Genomic DNA, 22,791 nt, shown 5'->3' on the forward strand with positions numbered 1-22,791 from the left:
ACCGGCAGATGTAGCAAAAGTTGTAAACTGCTCCCATATGACGTGTATTGTGTCTGAAGTAAAGGAACGCTTTTCGAGTAAAATTTGGTAAAACTTGAAGATTCTTGAACGTAAAGGAACAGAGCTAAAATGACTAGCGGATCCAAATTTGTGCTCAAACTTCAAAATATTTAGACCTCCTCCTTTTGATAAATAATTTATAAATTATTTTCAAATTTAAAACAAATTGTTGGTAATCAGCTGGGATTTCTAAAGAACCTTTCTTTGGTCATGGTATAAAGAATATCGAAAGAATAAAGAATATTTGTCGGTGGACAATCGGTGACAACAAATTAATATTAAATTGTAGTGGAATTTACTTGTCATGTCAAAGAATTCCTTCCGATATCCATTTCCAAGTATTGACAATGGAAATTCATTCTGATTTCTCCATCATTAAATATGAATAATGTTTTAAGCAATCTACCAATCCATTCATTGATTGGTAAACTGTCACTTGAGAATACAAAAAAAACTCACGCAGAAGTCATCATTTGTCTGCTGCTTAAAATAACGCTTTGACTTCAAAATAAAGCGAAATGTAAAAGCTTTTAACTTTCCCACTAACTGTAAGACAAACAAAGAAAAACAAAATAATTTGATTAGACAACGAAATCATTTGGAAGAATAAATAAATATATTTATAAGACTATGGCTGCCTTTTTGATACGACTGAGGGGGAGATGTAGCACCCCCCCCCCCAAACATTTAAAAATAAAATCCTTTACATATCCCCAATTTAAATTCCTTTACAAGCAGCGAATTATGAATGAAAACTGTTCCCATAACATTTGGAATTTTTGAAAACATTTGTGGGGATTTGAATTGTTGGCTGGGAATTGTGATAGCAATGTAAAGTTTATTTCAATGGGGAATACAAGTTACCATTTCTTGTGGAGTAACGAGGTAGGGGAGAAATGTAAGGGAAATATAACTGGTGATCCCAAACAAAATCTGAAGCATTTCTAAAAAAATGCAATTCCTAGACAAAATAACCTCTAATGTGCCAAATAAGTCATTAGTAGTTTAATTCCGTTTCGAACAACAACATCATAATGAGGTTGTTGTTTGTTTTAAAGTGTTGAAATCTCATTTAGAACACAGATCAACAACTTAACTGAAATTGTGTGAATTGACTATAAATGTTATGCGATGCAACTGACACCCGTCAGTTTACATTGTAAAGTCGTAGTCGTCGCGAGAAACGTTTTTCGTGTTGTAAATGAAGAACAACTGGAAACCGGTTTTAGAAGGGAAACTAATTGAAGTTTTTTTAACGAAAAAAAAAATAAACAAAGAAAATGTATCAATGAAAATAATTTAAAATTGCAATAAAATAATTATTACAGAAATTAATATAATTAACCTGAATCTGTAATTAATTACAAAAAGTGAATGTAAATATTTAAATCAAGAAAATACTCCATAGTTGTGATGATTCCGCTTACAAGGTATGGTTCCACGGAAAATATAAGAATGTAGTGGCAATAAGTGTGGATTTTTTAAAAGTTTTTATGGTAACCAAAGTGGACAATGAGCGTGGATTTTTTTAAGATTTTTTGTGGCAACCCAAGGGGACAATAAGTTTTTGTAACAACCGATTTTTTGTAACAACCAAAGAGGACAATAAGCGTGGATTTTTTAAAAATTTTTTGTCGTAACCAAAGAGGACAATAAGCGAGGATTTTTTAAAGATTTTTACCAAAGAGGACAATAAGCGTCGATTTTTTAAAGATTTTTACCAAAGAGGACAATAAGCGTCGATTTTTTAAAGATTTTTACCAAAGAGGACAATAATCGTGGATTTTTTTAAAGATTTTTTGTGGCAACCAAAGAGGACAACAAGCGGGGATTTTTTAAAGATTTTTTGTCGCAACCAAAGAGGACAACAAGCGTGGATTTTTTAAAGATTTTTTGTGGCAACCAAAGAGGACAACAAGCGTGGATTTTTTAAAGATTTTTTGTGGCAATTAAAAGGGACAATAGGCGTGGATTTTTTAAAGATTTTTTGTGGCAATTAAAAGGGACAATAGGCGTGGATTTTTTAAAGATTTTTTGTGGCAATTAAAAGGGACAATAGGCGTGGATTTTTTAAAGATTTTTTGTGGCAATTAAAAGGGACAATAGGCGTGGATTTTTTAAAGATTTTTTGTGGCAATTAAAAGGGACAATAGGCGTGGATTTTTTAAAGATTTTTTATGGCAACCAAAGAGGACAATAGGCGTGGATTTTTTAAAGATTTTTTGTGGCAATTAAAAGGGACAATAGGCGTGGATTTTTTAAAGATTTTTTGTGGCAATTAAAAGGGACAATAGGCGTGGATTTTTTAAAGATTTTTTGTGGCAATTAAAAGGGACAATAGGCGTGGATTTTTTAAAGATTTTTTGTGGCAATTAAAAGGGACAATAGGCGTGGATTTTTTAAAGATTTTTTGTGGCAATTAAAAGGGACAATAGGCGTGGATTTTTTAAAGATTTTTTGTGGCAATTAAAAGGGACAATAGGCGTGGATTTTTTAAAGATTTTTTGTGGCAATTAAAAGGGACAATAGGCGTGGATTTTTTAAAGATTTTTTGTGGCAATTAAAAGGGACAATAGGCGTGGATTTTTTAAAGATTTTTTGTGGCAATTAAAAGGGACAATAGGCGTGGATTTTTTAAAGATTTTTTGTGGCAATTAAAAGGGACAATAGGCGTGGATTTTTTAAAGATTTTTTGTGGCAATTAAAAGGGACAATAGGCGTGGATTTTTTAAAGATTTTTTGTGGCAATTAAAAGGGACAATAGGCGTGGATTTTTTAAAGATTTTTTGTGGCAATTAAAAGGGACAATAGGCGTGGATTTTTTAAAGATTTTTTGTGGCAATTAAAAGGGACAATAGGCGTGGATTTTTTAAAGATTTTTTGTGGCAATTAAAAGGGACAATAGGCGTGGATTTTTTAAAGATTTTTTGTGGCAATTAAAAGGGACAATAGGCGTGGATTTTTTAAAGATTTTTTGTGGCAATTAAAAGGGACAATAGGCGTGGATTTTTTAAAGATTTTTTGTGGCAATTAAAAGGGACAATAGGCGTGGATTTTTTAAAGATTTTTTGTGGCAATTAAAAGGGACAATAGGCGTGGATTTTTTAAAGATTTTTTGTGGCAATTAAAAGGGACAATAGGCGTGGATTTTTTAAAGATTTTTTGTGGCAATTAAAAGGGACAATAGGCGTGGATTTTTTAAAGATTTTTTGTGGCAATTAAAAGGGACAATAGGCGTGGATTTTTTAAAGATTTTTTGTGGCAATTAAAAGGGACAATAGGCGTGGATTTTTTAAAGATTTTTTGTGGCAATTAAAAGGGACAATAGGCGTGGATTTTTTAAAGATTTTTTGTGGCAATTAAAAGGGACAATAGGCGTGGATTTTTTAAAGATTTTTTGTGGCAATTAAAAGGGACAATAGGCGTGGATTTTTTAAAGATTTTTTGTGGCAATTAAAAGGGACAATAGGCGTGGATTTTTTAAAGATTTTTTGTGGCAATTAAAAGGGACAATAGGCGTGGATTTTTTAAAGATTTTTTGTGGCAATTAAAAGGGACAATAGGCGTGGATTTTTTAAAGATTTTTTGTGGCAATTAAAAGGGACAATAGGCGTGGATTTTTTAAAGATTTTTTGTGGCAATTAAAAGGGACAATAGGCGTGGATTTTTTAAAGATTTTTTGTGGCAACCAAAGAGGACAATAGGCGTGGATTTTTTAAAGATTTTTTGTGGCAATTAAAAGGGACAATAGGCGTGGATTTTTTAAAGATTTTTTGTGGCAATTAAAAGGGACAATAGGCGTGGATTTTTTAAAGATTTTTTGTGGCAATTAAAAGGGACAATAGGCGTGGATTTTTTAAAGATTTTTTGTGGCAATTAAAAGGGACAATAGGCGTGGATTTTTTAAAGATTTTTTGTGGCAATTAAAAGGGACAATAGGCGTGGATTTTTTAAAGATTTTTTGTGGCAATTAAAAGGGACAATAGGCGTGGATTTTTTAAAGATTTTTTGTGGCAATTAAAAGGGACAATAGGCGTGGATTTTTTAAAGATTTTTTGTGGCAATTAAAAGGGACAATAGGCGTGGATTTTTTAAAGATTTTTTGTGGCAATTAAAAGGGACAATAGGCGTGGATTTTTTAAAGATTTTTTGTGGCAATTAAAAGGGACAATAGGCGTGGATTTTTTAAAGATTTTTTGTGGCAATTAAAAGGGACAATAGGCGTGGATTTTTTAAAGATTTTTTGTGGCAATTAAAAGGGACAATAGGCGTGGATTTTTTAAAGATTTTTTGTGGCAATTAAAAGGGACAATAGGCGTGGATTTTTTAAAGATTTTTTGTGGCAATTAAAAGGGACAATAGGCGTGGATTTTTTAAAGATTTTTTGTGGCAATTAAAAGGGACAATAGGCGTGGATTTTTTAAAGATTTTTTGTGGCAATTAAAAGGGACAATAGGCGTGGATTTTTTAAAGATTTTTTGTGGCAATTAAAAGGGACAATAGGCGTGGATTTTTTAAAGATTTTTTGTGGCAATTAAAAGGGACAATAGGCGTGGATTTTTTAAAGATTTTTTGTGGCAATTAAAAGGGACAATAGGCGTGGATTTTTTAAAGATTTTTTGTGGCAATTAAAAGGGACAATAGGCGTGGATTTTTTAAAGATTTTTTGTGGCAATTAAAAGGGACAATAGGCGTGGATTTTTTAAAGATTTTTTGTGGCAATTAAAAGGGACAATAGGCGTGGATTTTTTAAAGATTTTTTGTGGCAATTAAAAGGGACAATAGGCGTGGATTTTTTAAAGATTTTTTGTGGCAATTAAAAGGGACAATAGGCGTGGATTTTTTAAAGATTTTTTGTGGCAATTAAAAGGGACAATAGGCGTGGATTTTTTAAAGATTTTTTGTGGCAATTAAAAGGGACAATAGGCGTGGATTTTTTAAAGATTTTTTGTGGCAATTAAAAGGGACAATAGGCGTGGATTTTTTAAAGATTTTTTGTGGCAATTAAAAGGGACAATAGGCGTGGATTTTTTAAAGATTTTTTGTGGCAATTAAAAGGGACAATAGGCGTGGATTTTTTAAAGATTTTTTGTGGCAATTAAAAGGGACAATAGGCGTGGATTTTTTAAAGATTTTTTGTGGCAATTAAAAGGGACAATAGGCGTGGATTTTTTAAAGATTTTTTGTGGCAATTAAAAGGGACAATAGGCGTGGATTTTTTAAAGATTTTTTGTGGCAATTAAAAGGGACAATAGGCGTGGATTTTTTAAAGATTTTTTGTGGCAATTAAAAGGGACAATAGGCGTGGATTTTTTAAAGATTTTTTGTGGCAATTAAAAGGGACAATAGGCGTGGATTTTTTAAAGATTTTTTGTGGCAATTAAAAGGGACAATAGGCGTGGATTTTTTAAAGATTTTTTGTGGCAATTAAAAGGGACAATAGGCGTGGATTTTTTAAAGATTTTTTGTGGCAATTAAAAGGGACAATAGGCGTGGATTTTTTAAAGATTTTTTGTGGCAATTAAAAGGGACAATAGGCGTGGATTTTTTAAAGATTTTTTATGGCAACCAAAGAGGACAATAGGCGTGGATTTTTTAAAGATTTTTTGTGGCAATTAAAAGGGACAATAGGCGTGGATTTTTTAAAGATTTTTTGTGGCAATTAAAAGGGACAATAGGCGTGGATTTTTTAAAGATTTTTTGTGGCAATTAAAAGGGACAATAGGCGTGGATTTTTTAAAGATTTTTTGTGGCAATTAAAAGGGACAATAGGCGTGGATTTTTTAAAGATTTTTTGTGGCAATTAAAAGGGACAATAGGCGTGGATTTTTTAAAGATTTTTTGTGGCAATTAAAAGGGACAATAGGCGTGGATTTTTTAAAGATTTTTTGTGGCAATTAAAAGGGACAATAGGCGTGGATTTTTTAAAGATTTTTTGTGGCAATTAAAAGGGACAATAGGCGTGGATTTTTTAAAGATTTTTTGTGGCAATTAAAAGGGACAATAGGCGTGGATTTTTTAAAGATTTTTTGTGGCAATTAAAAGGGACAATAGGCGTGGATTTTTTAAAGATTTTTTGTGGCAATTAAAAGGGACAATAGGCGTGGATTTTTTAAAGATTTTTTGTGGCAATTAAAAGGGACAATAGGCGTGGATTTTTTAAAGATTTTTTGTGGCAATTAAAAGGGACAATAGGCGTGGATTTTTTAAAGATTTTTTGTGGCAATTAAAAGGGACAATAGGCGTGGATTTTTTAAAGATTTTTTGTGGCAATTAAAAGGGACAATAGGCGTGGATTTTTTAAAGATTTTTTGTGGCAATTAAAAGGGACAATAGGCGTGGATTTTTTAAAGATTTTTTGTGGCAATTAAAAGGGACAATAGGCGTGGATTTTTTAAAGATTTTTGTGGCAATTAAAAGGGACAATAGGCGTGGATTTTTTAAAGATTTTTTTGTGGCAATTAAAAGGGACAATAGGCGTGGATTTTTTAAAGATTTTTTGTGGCAATTAAAAGGGACAATAGGCGTGGATTTTTTAAAGATTTTTTGTGGCAATTAAAAGGGACAATAGGCGTGGATTTTTTAAAGATTTTTTGTGGCAATTAAAAGGGACAATAGGCGTGGATTTTTTAAAGATTTTTTGTGGCAATTAAAAGGGACAATAGGCGTGGATTTTTTAAAGATTTTTTGTGGCAATTAAAAGGGACAATAGGCGTGGATTTTTTAAAGATTTTTTGTGGCAATTAAAAGGGACAATAGGCGTGGATTTTTTAAAGATTTTTTGTGGCAATTAAAAGGGACAATAGGCGTGGATTTTTTAAAGATTTTTTGTGGCAATTAAAAGGGACAATAGGCGTGGATTTTTTAAAGATTTTTTGTGGCAATTAAAAGGGACAATAGGCGTGGATTTTTTAAAGATTTTTTGTGGCAATTAAAAGGGACAATAGGCGTGGATTTTTTAAAGATTTTTTGTGGCAATTAAAAGGGACAATAGGCGTGGATTTTTTAAAGATTTTTTGTGGCAATTAAAAGGGACAATAGGCGTGGATTTTTTAAAGATTTTTTGTGGCAATTAAAAGGGACAATAGGCGTGGATTTTTTAAAGATTTTTTGTGGCAATTAAAAGGGACAATAGGCGTGGATTTTTTAAAGATTTTTTGTGGCAATTAAAAGGGACAATAGGCGTGGATTTTTTAAAGATTTTTTGTGGCAATTAAAAGGGACAATAGGCGTGGATTTTTTAAAGATTTTTTGTGGCAATTAAAAGGGACAATAGGCGTGGATTTTTTAAAGATTTTTTGTGGCAATTAAAAGGGACAATAGGCGTGGATTTTTTAAAGATTTTTTGTGGCAATTAAAAGGGACAATAGGCGTGGATTTTTTAAAGATTTTTTGTGGCAATTAAAAGGGACAATAGGCGTGGATTTTTTAAAGATTTTTTGTGGCAATTAAAAGGGACAATAGGCGTGGATTTTTTAAAGATTTTTTGTGGCAATTAAAAGGGACAATAGGCGTGGATTTTTTAAAGATTTTTTGTGGCAATTAAAAGGGACAATAGGCGTGGATTTTTTAAAGATTTTTTGTGGCAATTAAAAGGGACAATAGGCGTGGATTTTTTAAAGATTTTTTGTGGCAATTAAAAGGGACAATAGGCGTGGATTTTTTAAAGATTTTTTGTGGCAATTAAAAGGGACAATAGGCGTGGATTTTTTAAAGATTTTTTGTGGCAATTAAAAGGGACAATAGGCGTGGATTTTTTAATGATTTTTTGTGGCAATTAAAAGGGACAATAGGCGTGGATTTTTTAAAGATTTTTTGTGGCAATTAAAAGGGACAATAGGCGTGGATTCTTTAAAGATTTTTTGTGGCAAATAAAAGGGACAATAGGCGTGGATTTTTTAAAGATTTTTTGTGGCAAATAAAAGGCACAATAGGCGTGGATTTTTTAAAGATTTTTTGTGGCAATTAAAAGGGACAATAGGCGTGGATTTTTTAAAGATTTTTTGTGGCAATTAAAAGGGACAATAGGCGTGGATTTTTTAAAGATTTTTTGTGGCAATTAAAAGGGACAATAGGCGTGGATTTTTTAAAGATTTTTTGTGGCAATTAAAAGGGACAATAGGCGTGGATTTTTTTAAAGATTTTTTGTGGCAATTAAAAGGGACAATAGGCGTGGATTTTTTAAAGATTTTTTGTGGCAATTAAAAGGGACAATAGGCGTGGATTTTTTAAAGATTTTTTGTGGCAATTAAAAGGGACAATAGGCGTGGATTTTTTAAAGATTTTTTGTGGCAATTAAAAGGAACAATAGGCGTGGATTTTTTAAAGATTTTTTATGGCAATTAAAAGGGACAATAGGCGTGGATTTTTTAAAGATTTTTTGTGGCAATTAAAAGGGACAATAGGCGTGGATTTTTTAAAGATTTTTTGTGGCAATTAAAAGGGACAATAGGCGTGGATTTTTTGAAGATTTTTTGTGGCAATTAAAAGGAACAATAGGCGTGGATTTTTTAAAGATTTTTTGTGGCAATTAAAAGGGACAATAGGCGTGGATTTTTTAAAGATTTTTTGTGGCAATTAAAAGGGACAATAGGCGTGGATTTTTTAAAGATTTTTTGTGGCAATTAAAAGGGGCAATAGGCGTGGATTTTTTAAAGATTTTTTGTGGCAATTAAAAGGGGCAATAGGCGTGGATTTTTTAAAGATTTTTTATGGCAACCAAAGAGGACAATAGGCGTGGATTTTTTAAAGATTTTTTGTGGCAATTAAAAGGGACAATAGGCGTGGATTTTTTAAAGATTTTTTGTGGCAATTAAAAGGGACAATAGGCGTGGATTTTTTAAAGATTTTTTGTGGCAATTAAAAGGGACAATAGGCGTGGATTTTTTAAAGATTTTTTGTGGCAATTAAAAGGGACAATAGGCGTGGATTTTTAAAGATTTTTTGTGGCAATTAAAAGGGACAATAGGCGTGGATTTTTTAAAGATTTTTTGTGGCAATTAAAAGGGACAATAGGCGTGGATTTTTTAAAGATTTTTTGTGGCAATTAAAAGGGACAATAGGCGTGGATTTTTTAAAGATTTTTTGTGGCAATTAAAAGGGACAATAGGCGTGGATTTTTTAAAGATTTTTTGTGGCAATTAAAAGGGACAATAGGCGTGGATTTTTTAAAGATTTTTTGTGGCAATTAAAAGGGACAATAGGCGTGGATTTTTTAAAGATTTTTTGTGGCAATTAAAAGGGACAATAGGCGTGGATTTTTTAAAGATTTTTTGTGGCAATTAAAAGGGACAATAGGCGTGGATTTTTTAAAGATTTTTTGTGGCAATTAAAAGGGACAATAGGCGTGGATTTTTTAAAGATTTTTTGTGGCAATTAAAAGGGACAATAGGCGTGGATTTTTTAAAGATTTTTTGTGGCAATTAAAAGGGACAATAGGCGTGGATTTTTTAAAGATTTTTTGTGGCAATTAAAAGGGACAATAGGCGTGGATTTTTTAAAGATTTTTTGTGGCAATTAAAAGGGACAATAGGCGTGGATTTTTTAAAGATTTTTTGTGGCAATTAAAAGGGACAATAGGCGTGGATTTTTTAAAGATTTTTTGTGGCAATTAAAAGGGACAATAGGCGTGGATTTTTTAAAGATTTTTTGTGGCAATTAAAAGGGACAATAGGCGTGGATTTTTTAAAGATTTTTTGTGGCAATTAAAAGGGACAATAGGCGTGGATTTTTTAAAGATTTTTTGTGGCAATTAAAAGGGACAATAGGCGTGGATTTTTTAAAGATTTTTTGTGGCAATTAAAAGGGACAATAGGCGTGGATTTTTTAAAGATTTTTTGTGGCAATTAAAAGGGACAATAGGCGTGGATTTTTTAAAGATTTTTTGTGGCAATTAAAAGGGACAATAGGCGTGGATTTTTTAAAGATTTTTTGTGGCAATTAAAAGGGACAATAGGCGTGGATTTTTTAAAGATTTTTTGTGGCAATTAAAAGGGACAATAGGCGTGGATTTTTTAAAGATTTTTTGTGGCAATTAAAAGGGACAATAGGCGTGGATTTTTTAAAGATTTTTTGTGGCAATTAAAAGGGACAATAGGCGTGGATTTTTTAAAGATTTTTTGTGGCAATTAAAAGGGACAATAGGCGTGGATTTTTTAAAGATTTTTTGTGGCAATTAAAAGGGACAATAGGCGTGGATTTTTTAAAGATTTTTTGTGGCAATTAAAAGGGACAATAGGCGTGGATTTTTTAAAGATTTTTTGTGGCAATTAAAAGGGACAATAGGCGTGGATTTTTTAAAGATTTTTTGTGGCAATTAAAAGGGACAATAGGCGTGGATTTTTTAAAGATTTTTTGTGGCAATTAAAAGGGACAATAGGCGTGGATTTTTTAAAGATTTTTTGTGGCAATTAAAAGGGACAATAGGCGTGGATTTTTTAAAGATTTTTTGTGGCAATTAAAAGGGACAATAGGCGTGGATTTTTTAAAGATTTTTTGTGGCAATTAAAAGGGACAATAGGCGTGGATTTTTTAAAGATTTTTTGTGGCAATTAAAAGGGACAATAGGCGTGGATTTTTTAAAGATTTTTTGTGGCAATTAAAAGGGACAATAGGCGTGGATTTTTTAAAGATTTTTTGTGGCAATTAAAAGGGACAATAGGCGTGGATTTTTTAAAGATTTTTTGTGGCAATTAAAAGGGACAATAGGCGTGGATTTTTTAAAGATTTTTTGTGGCAATTAAAAGGGACAATAGGCGTGGATTTTTTAAAGATTTTTTGTGGCAATTAAAAGGGACAATAGGCGTGGATTTTTTAAAGATTTTTTGTGGCAATTAAAAGGGACAATAGGCGTGGATTTTTTAAAGATTTTTTGTGGCAATTAAAAGGGACAATAGGCGTGGATTTTTTAAAGATTTTTTGTGGCAATTAAAAGGGACAATAGGCGTGGATTTTTTAAAGATTTTTTGTGGCAATTAAAAGGGACAATAGGCGTGGATTTTTTAAAGATTTTTTGTGGCAATTAAAAGGGACAATAGGCGTGGATTCTTTAAAGATTTTTTGTGGCAAATAAAAGGGACAATAGGCGTGGATTTTTTAAAGATTTTTTGTGGCAAATAAAAGGCACAATAGGCGTGGATTTTTTAAAGATTTTTTGTGGCAATTAAAAGGGACAATAGGCGTGGATTTTTTAAAGATTTTTTGTGGCAATTAAAAGGGACAATAGGCGTGGATTTTTTAAAGATTTTTTGTGGCAATTAAAAGGAACAATAGGCGTGGATTTTTTAAAGATTTTTTGTGGCAATTAAAAGGGACAATAGGCGTGGATTTTTTAAAGATTTTTTGTGGCAATTAAAAGGGACAATAGGCGTGGATTTTTTAAAGATTTTTTGTGGCAATTAAAAGGAACAATAGGCGTGAATTAAAAGGGACAATAGGCGTGGATTTTTTAAAGATTTTTTGTGGCAATTAAAAGGGACAATAGGCGTGGATTTTTTAAAGATTTTTTCGTGGCAATTAAAAGGGGCAATAGGCGTGGATTTTTTAAAGATTTTTTCGTGGCAATTAAAAGGGGCAATAGGCGTGGATTTTTTAAAGATTTTTTCGTGGCAATTAAAAGGGGCAATAGGCGTGGATTTTTTAAAGATTTTTTGTGGCAATTAAAAGGGGCAATAGGCGTGGATTTTTTAAAGATTTTTTGTGGCAATTAAAAGGGGCAATAGGCGTGGATTTTTTAAAGATTTTTTGTGGCAATTAAAAGGGGCAATAGGCGTGGATTTTTTAAAGATTTTTTGTGGCAATTAAAAGGGGCAATAGGCGTGGATTTTTTAAAGATTTTTTGTGGCAATTAAAAGGGGCAATAGGCGTGGATTTTTTAAAGATTTTTTGTGGCAATTAAAAGGGGCAATAGGCGTGGATTTTTTAAAGATTTTTTGTGGCAATTAAAAGGGACAATAGGCGTGGATTTTTTAAAGATTTTTTGTGGCAATTAAAAGGGACAATAGGCGTGGATTTTTTAAAGATTTTTTGTGGCAATTAAAAGGGACAATAGGCGTGGATTTTTTAAAGATTTTTTGTGGCAATTAAAAGGGACAATAGGCGTGGATTTTTTAAAGATTTTTTGTGGCAATTAAAAGGGACAATAGGCGTGGATTTTTTAAAGATTTTTTGTGGCAATTAAAAGGGACAATAGGCGTGGATTTTTTAAAGATTTTTTGTGGCAATTAAAAGGGACAATAGGCGTGGATTTTTTAAAGATTTTTTGTGGCAATTAAAAGGGACAATAGGCGTGGATTTTTTAAAGATTTTTTGTGGCAATTAAAAGGGACAATAGGCGTGGATTTTTTAAAGATTTTTTGTGGCAATTAAAAGGGACAATAGGCGTGGATTTTTTAAAGATTTTTTGTGGCAATTAAAAGGGACAATAGGCGTGGATTTTTTAAAGATTTTTTGTGGCAATTAAAAGGGACAATAGGCGTGGATTTTTTAAAGATTTTTTGTGGCAATTAAAAGGGACAATAGGCGTGGATTTTTTAAAGATTTTTTGTGGCAATTAAAAGGGACAATAGGCGTGGATTTTTTAAAGATTTTTTGTGGCAATTAAAAGGGACTATAGGCGTGGATTTTTTAAAGATTTTTTGTGGCAATTAAAAGGGACAATAGGCGTGGATTTTTTAAAGATTTTTTGTGGCAATTAAAAGGGACAATAGGCGTGGATTTTTTAAAGATTTTTTGTGGCAATTAAAAGGGACAATAGGCGTGGATTTTTTAAAGATTTTTTGTGGCAATTAAAAGGGACAATAGGCGTGGATTTTTTAAAGATTTTTTGTGGCAATTAAAAGGGACAATAGGCGTGGATTTTTTAAAGATTTTTTGTGGCAATTAAAAGGGACAATAGGCGTGGATTTTTTAAAGATTTTTTGTGGCAATTAAAAGGGACAATAGGCGTGGATTTTTTAAAGATTTTTTGTGGCAATTAAAAGGGACAATAGGCGTGGATTTTTTAAAGATTTTTTGTGGCAATTAAAAGGGACAATAGGCGTGGATTTTTTAAAGATTTTTTGTGGCAATTAAAAGGGACAATAGGCGTGGATTTTTTAAAGATTTTTTGTGGCAATTAAAAGGGACAATAGGCGTGGATTTTTTAAAGATTTTTTGTGGCAATTAAAAGGGACAATAGGCGTGGATTTTTTAAAGATTTTTTGTGGCAATTAAAAGGGACAATAGGCGTGGATTTTTTAAAGATTTTTTGTGGCAATTAAAAGGGACAATAGGCGTGGATTTTTTAAAGATTTTTTGTGGCAATTAAAAGGGACAATAGGCGTGGATTTTTTAAAGATTTTTTGTGGCAATTAAAAGGGACAATAGGCGTGGATTTTTTAAAGATTTTTTGTGGCAATTAAAAGGGACAATAGGCGTGGATTTTTTAAAGACACACACGCACTTGGACAAGTGTGTCGTTTCTATTGAAATTGATGTCGTAATCAACAGGGCGATTTGAACAATCATAGAAATTCAACTCGTTTCTTTGTTCAGACTCTTCAAATCTTCATTCTCTTCCTTAAAAATGTCATACCATATTTCGAAAACATGCTGTTTACATCATCGCCAATGAAAAGAACAACTCAATAAATCCCTTTCGTGTTGTTCAAATAAAATTTTAACTCTCTCCCCCAAATGAAATGTAAATAAACAAGCGTGAAATCTGGAAGGCACAACAAAAATGTTGAGGACAACACCCCGAAGAAGCCAAGATAAGTGCAGAAAAGTAGAATATGCAAAACAAATCTGTTAAACCAACAGATAAAACAACAATAACAATAAGAGAAATATGAATAAGGAAAGGGAAATGGGAATAAATAAACTCAAAGGAATCCCAACAACAGCCAAAAATCCTTTTTCAATTCCCACAGTTGTCTCTTTGAGACTTTTAAACCGAATGCCTCCCACCGCAGTGTTTTCATGAAGAAAATAAGGAGGAGTAGTGTAACAAACTTTTTGGAAACATGGAAAATAGTTGTCGTCATCATCACAATCAACATGGTAGTAATGTTGGGTAGTGGTAGTAGCTGGTGATGATGATGATATTATGAACAAACAATAACTCAATATTCGAAACATACTTAAGGACATGTGTGTGATGTTGTTTTGATTTCGATAAAGTTCTTTTCTTCGTCGTCTTCTTCTTCTTTTGGGATCTTCTTTGAATTTTGTTGCAATTCTTTGGAAATTGAAAATATGGAAAAATAAACTTTTGTCGGTGTAGGCAGCAACAATATTGGGTCGATTCTTCAAAGTTATTGTGTGGGAGAAGGGAAAGAAACCAATTCCTTAGACATTTACAAATGAGTTGAGACAAATTGAAAATGATTTGAAATACGTAATGCCTTGTGTTATGCAGCTCCCGCAGGCATTCTAATAAAGAGTTAGACATTTTTAAACTCCCCTCAGACTTACGGTGGTTATTAGGGAGTACAAAAAAATTATTGACATGCTTACCCTCCTACCTACCGCGAAATCTTTTGAAAGGCTAATTTACTGTCCAATATATTTGAAGATTTTACCACATTACAATTGTGACCTAACAACGATTCCTAGAAAATGTAGCTCATAAATTAAAGATTACTCATCTTGTTAAAGCGTTTATTAGATTAAAAACAAATAAATTAAAGAAGTTAAATGTTTTTTTTTTGTTACAAACAAACGAACAAGCAAAAAAAAGCAAATGTCAGTAACATGTCACAACAGATGTGTTAATGCCAAACAATTTGTTACAAAATCCGGCGTAAAACTTTTCTATTTAACTTTCTCGTTGAAGAAAAAAACTTTTCTTAAAAAAAGACAAAGCCGACAGAAGACATTCATTGTAGCTTACTTAGATTACAATTGTTTTCATTTCAAAATTAAACAACTTTAAATGCTATTTATTATTTGTGTTTGGCAATAATTCATAGACCATTCAATAGACATTTGGAATTTGTGTGCATGGCATCAAAGTTTTCATTAATGTTATCTTAAGTGTTGTTTGACAGTTTGCTAATTCTTAAATGAATAACAAATCGGAGCTTAAGTTTTTATTTTTTGGGTCTTACAATGGAATGATAGTTCATCTTAAACAAATTAAAAAATAATTCTACTGAATGCGTAAACGCTGTAAAACAATACTTTTTTAACAGACCACCAAACGTGATTTTTTTTAAATATTTCTCAAAAGCCCAGCAAACGTGGATTAAAAACAAGTAAGAAAAGTCTATAGTCGGACGGAGCCGACCATGGGATACCACTATCCCTGGACAATCGCTCTCCACGGAACTTCTTTTCAATGATTGTGAAAATTTAATTATCAAATATCAGAGATGTAATGTATAATACTTATTACCTAAACCAAAAAGTTATCTAGCATGACAAAGACATTTTTGTAGCAGGAAAGGAAAATTTAGTTCACACAAACGTTGGTTTGTACGCTTCTTCTTCATCATAAACTCAAACTTTGTTTAAAATTTTGCAGGTTATTATTTTGACTTACAGAGCCGCTACAAAATTGGTTAAAATTTTTTTTTGGTCTATTTCATCCCCTGAACATTTCACGATCATCAGCAAAAACTAATCATTTCTATTCTAGCCCGAACCCAACTTCCTTAAAAAATTCGTTACAATCGGTCCATAATTGCGGCCTTAAGCTTGTTTACAATTTTTAATGAACGGACACACATCGCTAAATCGCTTTATCTCGTCGAGATATGAATTTTGGCATACCAAATAAGGGGTCTAGGACGAATATTTCGTGGTGTTACATAAACTTTTGGAGAGACAATATGTAGTATGGGATAAAAATGTGGTTCTCTACACAGAACCCATTATATATTAGGCAGTAGGCCCGTTATCTAGCAAACACTTTATTGCAATTTACATCAGAGGAAAGGTCAGTAGTTTTTTCCATATGTAGGCTACTTTGCGAAATATATAAATACTCAAGGAATTAAAATATCGACCAAAAATAAAATTTTTATATTTTTCATACAAAAGTAATGGTCCATTTCACCCGCTAAAGAATATCAGATCATTATTCAAAATTGTAGGCATCTTTTTCGACCTATACCCTAACCCGGTGCAAAATTTCGTGACTATTGATGTATAATTGCGACTTCTAGCGAGTTTATTATTACAATACAAACAAATAACGGAATATATTAGGCTGTAACTCTGTTATCTGATCATGTACACCAACATTAATTGGCATCAATTGAAAGGTCAAGCGTTCCACTTTCAAGTATATCTCACTTGTCCGGAATGTTACTTCCAGGAATTAAGATATACGCCGAGATATGAAGAATGGTTTGCCACATTGGGGTCTCCGATGAATATTTCGCGGTGTTACATGAATTTTTTCCAAGACAAACTTATAATACCCTTTCCACATAGTGGTGTAGGGTATAAAAAATATTTTTTAACGGACCACCGGACGTAGATATAAAAAAAATATTTTCCAAAAGAACATCATATGTGGATTTTTTAAAAAGTATTTTTTAACAGAGCGCCAAATGTGGATTTTTTAAAAAACAATATTTTTTAACAGACCGACAAATGTGGGTTTTTTTAAAAATGTTTTCCAACAGACCACCATATGTGGATTTTTTAAAAAATATTTTTCAACAAACCACTGTACGTGGGTTTAAAAAATATATTTTCAAGAGACCACCAAATGTTGATCTAAAAAAAAAGCAAGTTAAAAAGTATCAGTCGGCTTTGCCGACAGAGATATACCCTCAGGTTGTGTATATTGAAAAATTTTTTCCCAAAAAATTTATGTATTTAGAGGGTTTTACAAATTTTGGGTGTTTGAATCGACAAAAATGTTGATTAGGATTAAAGACCAAAAGTTTTGCGGAGGAGATACTAAAAATAGTGGATCTCTAGCCACTACGTATGGTCCCATAGGAGGATTTTACACCCTTCGGACTGTTTGCTGGGAGTATGGACTTGTCCCTGAAAAAAACTTTTACTATCGTAATTGAGGCAGCGTATGCAAGTTGCTTCAACAAAAATCAAAGTGCTTCGATTGCAGGTCTTAAAGTGAACCTATCCAAAATTTTGTGTGGGAGGTGCCGGATGGAGTTGACAAATATAGTCCATATTTGAACCTGATCTATATCTGGTAGATATATTAGGATGTGTAAAGTGTAGACCAATTCGGCCACTCCCTTCAAGAGTTACCGTATGAACAATTTTTCCGAACATTTTTGAACTTTTGTGGGGGAGGTATCTGAAGGAGTGGACCGATATGGCTTATCTTCGAACTTAAACTATGTTTGAACAAAATATTACAAAGGCCAAATTTTGGACCGAATCGGAAGATCCGTTCGAGAGATATCTTCCGCTCCAACCATCTCACACCGTGTCATAGGGGCTTTTTTGCAACTTTCAGGCTATTTTCTTGGGTACAAGTTTCATCAGGGGCAAGTCCATACGCCCGTGATGAAACTTGTACCGTCGTATGGGGGGGCAGTAAATACAAGTTGCTAAAACAAAAATCAAAGCGATTCGAGAGATGGCCCTAAACTAATCTTTTCCGAAATTTTGTGTGGGAGGTACCCGCAGGGTAAATACAAGTTGCTAAAACAAAAATCAAAGCGATTCGAGAGATGGCCCTAAACTAATCTTTTCCGAAATTTTGTGTGGGAGGTACCCGCAGGAGTGAACCGATTGAGTCCATATTGAAACCTAATCTAAGCCTGGTACACATGTCACGATGGGCAAAGTTTGGACTAAATCGGTTACTCCATTCAAGAGTTATCGTTCGCACAAATTTTCCGAACATTTTCGAACTTTTGTGGGGGAGGTACCGGAAGGAGTGGACCGATATAACATACTTATATTCGAACTTAAACTAGGTTTGTGACAAAAAATTACGAAAGCTAAACTTTGGACTGAAGCGGTTGATCGCTTCGAATGTTATCATGCTCTCCAGCCAGTCAGACAGACAGACGGACGGACATGGCTAAATCAACTCCAAATTGTCTGAAACACATTTCGTCCAAACATACTTGGGGTCTAAAACCATTATGTCGATGACTCACATTTTGCCCGTATGAAAGTGGATATACCCTCGTTAGCATAAATGCTGAGGGTATAACAAGAATATTTTTCAACAGACCCCCAAACGTGGAATTATCTAAAAAATTATTTTCAACATACCACCAAGCGAGGAAATTTAAAAAAAAATATTCTCAACAGTCCATCAAATGCGGGCTTTTTAAAAAAATAATTTGCATAAGACAGCCAAACGTGGATTAAAAAAAAAACTATTTTTTAACAGAACACCACACCAACAGACCACCACTAAACGTGGATTTTTTACGATTTATTTTTTAAAAATCGGTGGGTCGTGGATTATTTAAAAAAAATATATAAATGGATTTTTTAAGAAATATTTTTGGATTTTTTTTTTAAATATTTTTTGACGGGTTTTTAATATTTTTCAAAAAACCACCAACCGTGGATCTTTTTAAAAAAAATTTTTTTTAATAGACAGCCAAATGTGGATTTAAAAAAAAATATATAGTTTTTAACAGGCCCCAAATGTGGGGTTTTTTAAATATGTTTTTTAACAGACCTCAATTAGCGAATTTTTTAAAAAAATATATTTTAACAGACCAACATATGTGGATTTTTTTTTAAAAAAAATATTTTTCAACGGACCACCATATGTGGATTTTTTACAAAATATTTTTCAAAAGGCCACCAAACGTAGATTAAAAAATATATTTTTCAACAGATCACCGGACATATAAAAAAATATTTTCCCAAAAAAACACCATATGTGTATTTTTTTAAAAAATATTTTTAATAGAGCGCCAATGTGGATTTAAAAAAAAATATTTTTAACAGAGCGTAAAATGTGGATTTAAAAAAAATTGTGGGGTTTTTTTAAATGTTTTTCAAAAGACCACCATATGTGGATTTTTTTAAAAAACGTGGCTTTAAAAAATATATATATATATTTTTTAACAGACCACCGGACGTAGTTTTTTTAAATATATTTCAGCAGACCACCAATCGTGAATTTTTTAAAAAATATTTTTCAACAGACCACCAAGCGTGGATTTTATTAAAAATATTTTTCAACCGACCACCATATGTAGATTTAAAAAAAAAATATTTTTTAACACTACCAAACGTGGATTTTTCACAAAATAATTTTCAATAGACCCACAAACGCGGATTTGTGGGTCTATTGACAAAAAAGGGCACCACAATTGAATTTTTAAAAAAATATTTTTCAACAGACCACCGGACGTAGATTTTTTTTAAAAAAATCTGTTTCAACAGACCACCGGAGGTATATTTTGTTAAAAAAATATGTTTGAAAAGACTACCAAATGTGAATTTAAAAAAAATATATTTTTCAACAGACGACCAAGCGTGCATTTTTTAAAAAATATTTTTCAACAGACCACCAAACGAGAATTGTTTAAGATTTTTTTTTTCAAAAATCAGTGGGATCGTGAATTATTTAAAAAATATTTAAGTGGATTTTTTAAGAAATATTTTTGGATTTTTTAAATTATTTTTTAACAGACTACCACTAAACGGGGGGTTTTTATACCCTACACCACTATGTGGGGAGGGTATTATAAGTTGGTTTTGGCCAAAAAGTTTGTAACGCATCGAAATAATGGTCGTAGACCCATAGTTATATATACCAAAATGAATGTCTCGACGAGCTGAGTCGATCTGGCTATGTGTGTCCGTCCGTCAGTCCGTCTGTCCATCTAAACCTTGTAATCACAGGTCGCAATTTTGATCGGATCGTCACGAAATTGTGGATGTTGATGGGGGTCCCGGAGGGGAAGAAGCCTATTGATTTTGGTGATGGTCGGATAATATTTAGGGGTCGGAATGGGCAAAAAACTTATGTTGATAAAAAGACAACGTTTTTTTCCAAAGCGAATATCTCAGATTCTATACGGGGTATACCAAAAGCAAAACCTGACAATAAAAGTAGAAAATATCACCTTTCTATGTTTTCGTAGGTGATCAAACAACGAAGATATCACAATAGTCGCAAATTAAATCCAAATTTTCATTTTTGCGATTTTAGGTATAATGACGAATATTACAGCTTTGGTTGGGGACTTTCAAAAAGCAAAGCCTGACTATGAAAGTAGAAGATAGGTGGAATCTACAATGATGCAAACTAGGTCGGCGTAGGTGACCAAATAGCGGAGATATCGCAATAGTCGGTAATTCATCCCATTTTTCCATTTTTTTGGAAATCACGCTACAGGTCGCAATTTTGATCAGATCGTCACGAAATTTTGGGGGCTAATGGGGATCCTACAGAGAAAGATGCCTATTGATTTTGGTGATGGTCGGATAATATTCAGGGGTCGGAATGGGCAAAAAACTTATTTGGAGAAAAAGTCAACGTTTTATTTCAAAGCGAATATCTCCGCTTCTAAAAGGGGTATATCAAAAGCAACCTGCTAATGAAAGTAGAAAATATCACCTTTGCAACGATGTTACGTAGGTTGTCGTAGGTGGTCAAAGTTATCGCAAAATTCCCTTCGCAGGGATGAAATCATGATATTGGTAGCGATCAGTAAAATTTTGCAACACTGTCAGTTCGTTTTGTAGAGTTGTGTCGTTCATGAACGAACCGGCTCAAAGGAACGATTCCGTCAAAAGAACGAACGGATTCGTATCCAGCTCATTCTTTTATATCGTTCATTTAGATCCCCGATGGACGAGTCATTGCTGCTTACAAAATTAACAGCATTGGTTTTGCAGTCAAACTCTAAACAAACGCTGCCTTAGCGCAAGCAGCACAAATTTCCACACAAAACAAACAATGATTCAGAGAGCTACTCTCGCTCAGTAACTCAACTCATTCAGTAGCACATATCGGTCATATCTTTCTTTTGCATCATTCGTTCATCTGGTTCTTTCATATCAAAACCACCACCACTACGTTCAGAAACAAAACCACCCCCATTAGCACACAAACAAGCAAGTAACACAACAGTTGTGTCATTCGTGAACGAACATTTTCATAAGAACGATTCGGTGAAAAAAACGACGGAGTCATATGCAGCAGAGAACGAACGACTTCAAAAGAAAATAATACAGTCAAATGTATTGTTGAACGAAAAAGAGCCAACGAACGAAGTAAACGACCCGGATCTTTTTGGTGAACGGAATGAAAAAGATCGATCCGCTCAATGAACGAGATTGCCCAACACTATCGTTTTGAAAAACATTACTATCTGTAATAGAGGGTAATAAATGAAGTTGAGCCAATGGGGGAATACTCCACTCAAGCAATCAAATGAGATTGAATCTTCAACAATAAACAAAACAAACAAATATTTTTTTTTAAAAAATATTTTTGAAAAGACCCCCATAACTAAACTTTTTTAAAATATTTTTAAACGGAGTTTTTAAATTCCTTTTCATTTAGGGTTTCAATACATTACTGGATATAAATACCTAATACACTATTTTTATATCTATATATGTTTCTGTATATCTAGATATGTATGTATTACAAATAAATATTTAATTACAAACTAATGCGTGTTTCTATTCTCGTTACAGTGTGGCGTGTCATTAATAATTAATTTCAAACCGCAAACAGCCGATGATACGTATACGCCCCATTGGCTCCATTGGTGTATGAGGCAAGTGACGACATGCAGAGTGACATACAACTGTTATTAATTTCTCCGATTAGATTATAAGAATCGAGTAAAAACGAACATAATCCAAGTGTGAAACAAGAAGTGTCAAATGGCTAGAATTAATAATACAAATTAAAGGCCAGTGGTTAAAGCACAGAAAGCTTTATCGTAGAGATTAGAATCAAAAACTAATTAAAATAATAATAAATGTCAAAATAATAAATTTCAAAATAAATTACATAACACGAAGAAAGCCTCAAAATGTCACATTTTGCCACAATATTGGAAAATATACGAATGGTGGCTATTAAACGTAGTCCCATTGCCCAGCAAAAACAGGCCACTTCTGCAAAACAGCAGCCACAATGCCCAGTGGCAGTGGTTAATAATTCCACAAAGGTTTGTGATGGCGGAGGAAATGAAGAATCGCAACCAGAAAAAACGTCGACAATGGCCAATCATCAGAATAATCATCTGCCTCAACAGCCAGCAACGAGTACAAAATCAAATGCAACAGCAGCAACAACAACATCGATCAGCAATCATCATCACTTAAATAGCAATGAAGAGAAACATTCTAGAGATGCTGTCGCCGGTGGCAGTGCTAGCGGAACTCCGGTTAAACATCATCATCCTAAACGACAAAGCATATCGGCACGCGGTTCAATTGGCGGTTCGTCGGAAACTAATCGTAATTCACCCGGTCGTGAACGTTCTAATCGTGCGGCAAATGTTATTGTAGAAATTGATGGCAGTGGTGGAGCAACCGCTAGCCCAAGACACTCATCGTCAGGTGGTGGTGGTGGCGGCAGTCGTGGTTCACGTGAACTTTCTCCCACCCCCAAAAATCAACAACGTAAAATGTCCACCGATTTTCGTGGCAGAGCTGGCAGCTTTATTCATGTCGATGAGGATGGCCGTAGCATTTTAATGCGTAAACCGGTGCGTTTGAAAAATATCGAAGGTCGCCCGGAGGTTTACGATACGCTGCACTTTAAGGGAAGAGAGGTGAGTTTTGTTTGTACCTTTTTCTTTAAATATTTTTCAAACGTGG

General features: G+C 33.2%; 1 protein-coding gene across 4 annotated transcripts in view; it reads left to right on the plus strand.

Moving 5' to 3' along the window:
* Nos (Nitric oxide synthase) overlaps positions 1–22,791 on the plus strand; it is a 437,755-nt gene that overhangs the window by 74,293 nt on the left and 340,671 nt on the right. For 2 of the 4 annotated variants that reach the window (XM_073970603.1, XM_073970600.1), the window contains exon 2: positions 21,655–22,745. In XM_073970603.1, the coding sequence (XP_073826704.1) occupies positions 21,999–22,745 (747 nt within the window). In that variant the 5' untranslated portion in view covers positions 21,655–21,998. Of the gene's footprint in view, positions 1–1,205; positions 1,491–21,654; positions 22,746–22,791 lie in introns of those variants that run through there. The other 2 variants (XM_073970602.1, XM_073970599.1) reach the window with 2 other exon arrangements.

The sequence above is a fragment of the Musca autumnalis genome, unplaced genomic scaffold, assembly GCF_047663935.1.
Source record: "Musca autumnalis isolate F117 unplaced genomic scaffold, ASM4766393v1 scaffold_2, whole genome shotgun sequence".
NCBI classification, from domain to species: domain Eukaryota; kingdom Metazoa; phylum Arthropoda; class Insecta; order Diptera; family Muscidae; genus Musca; species Musca autumnalis.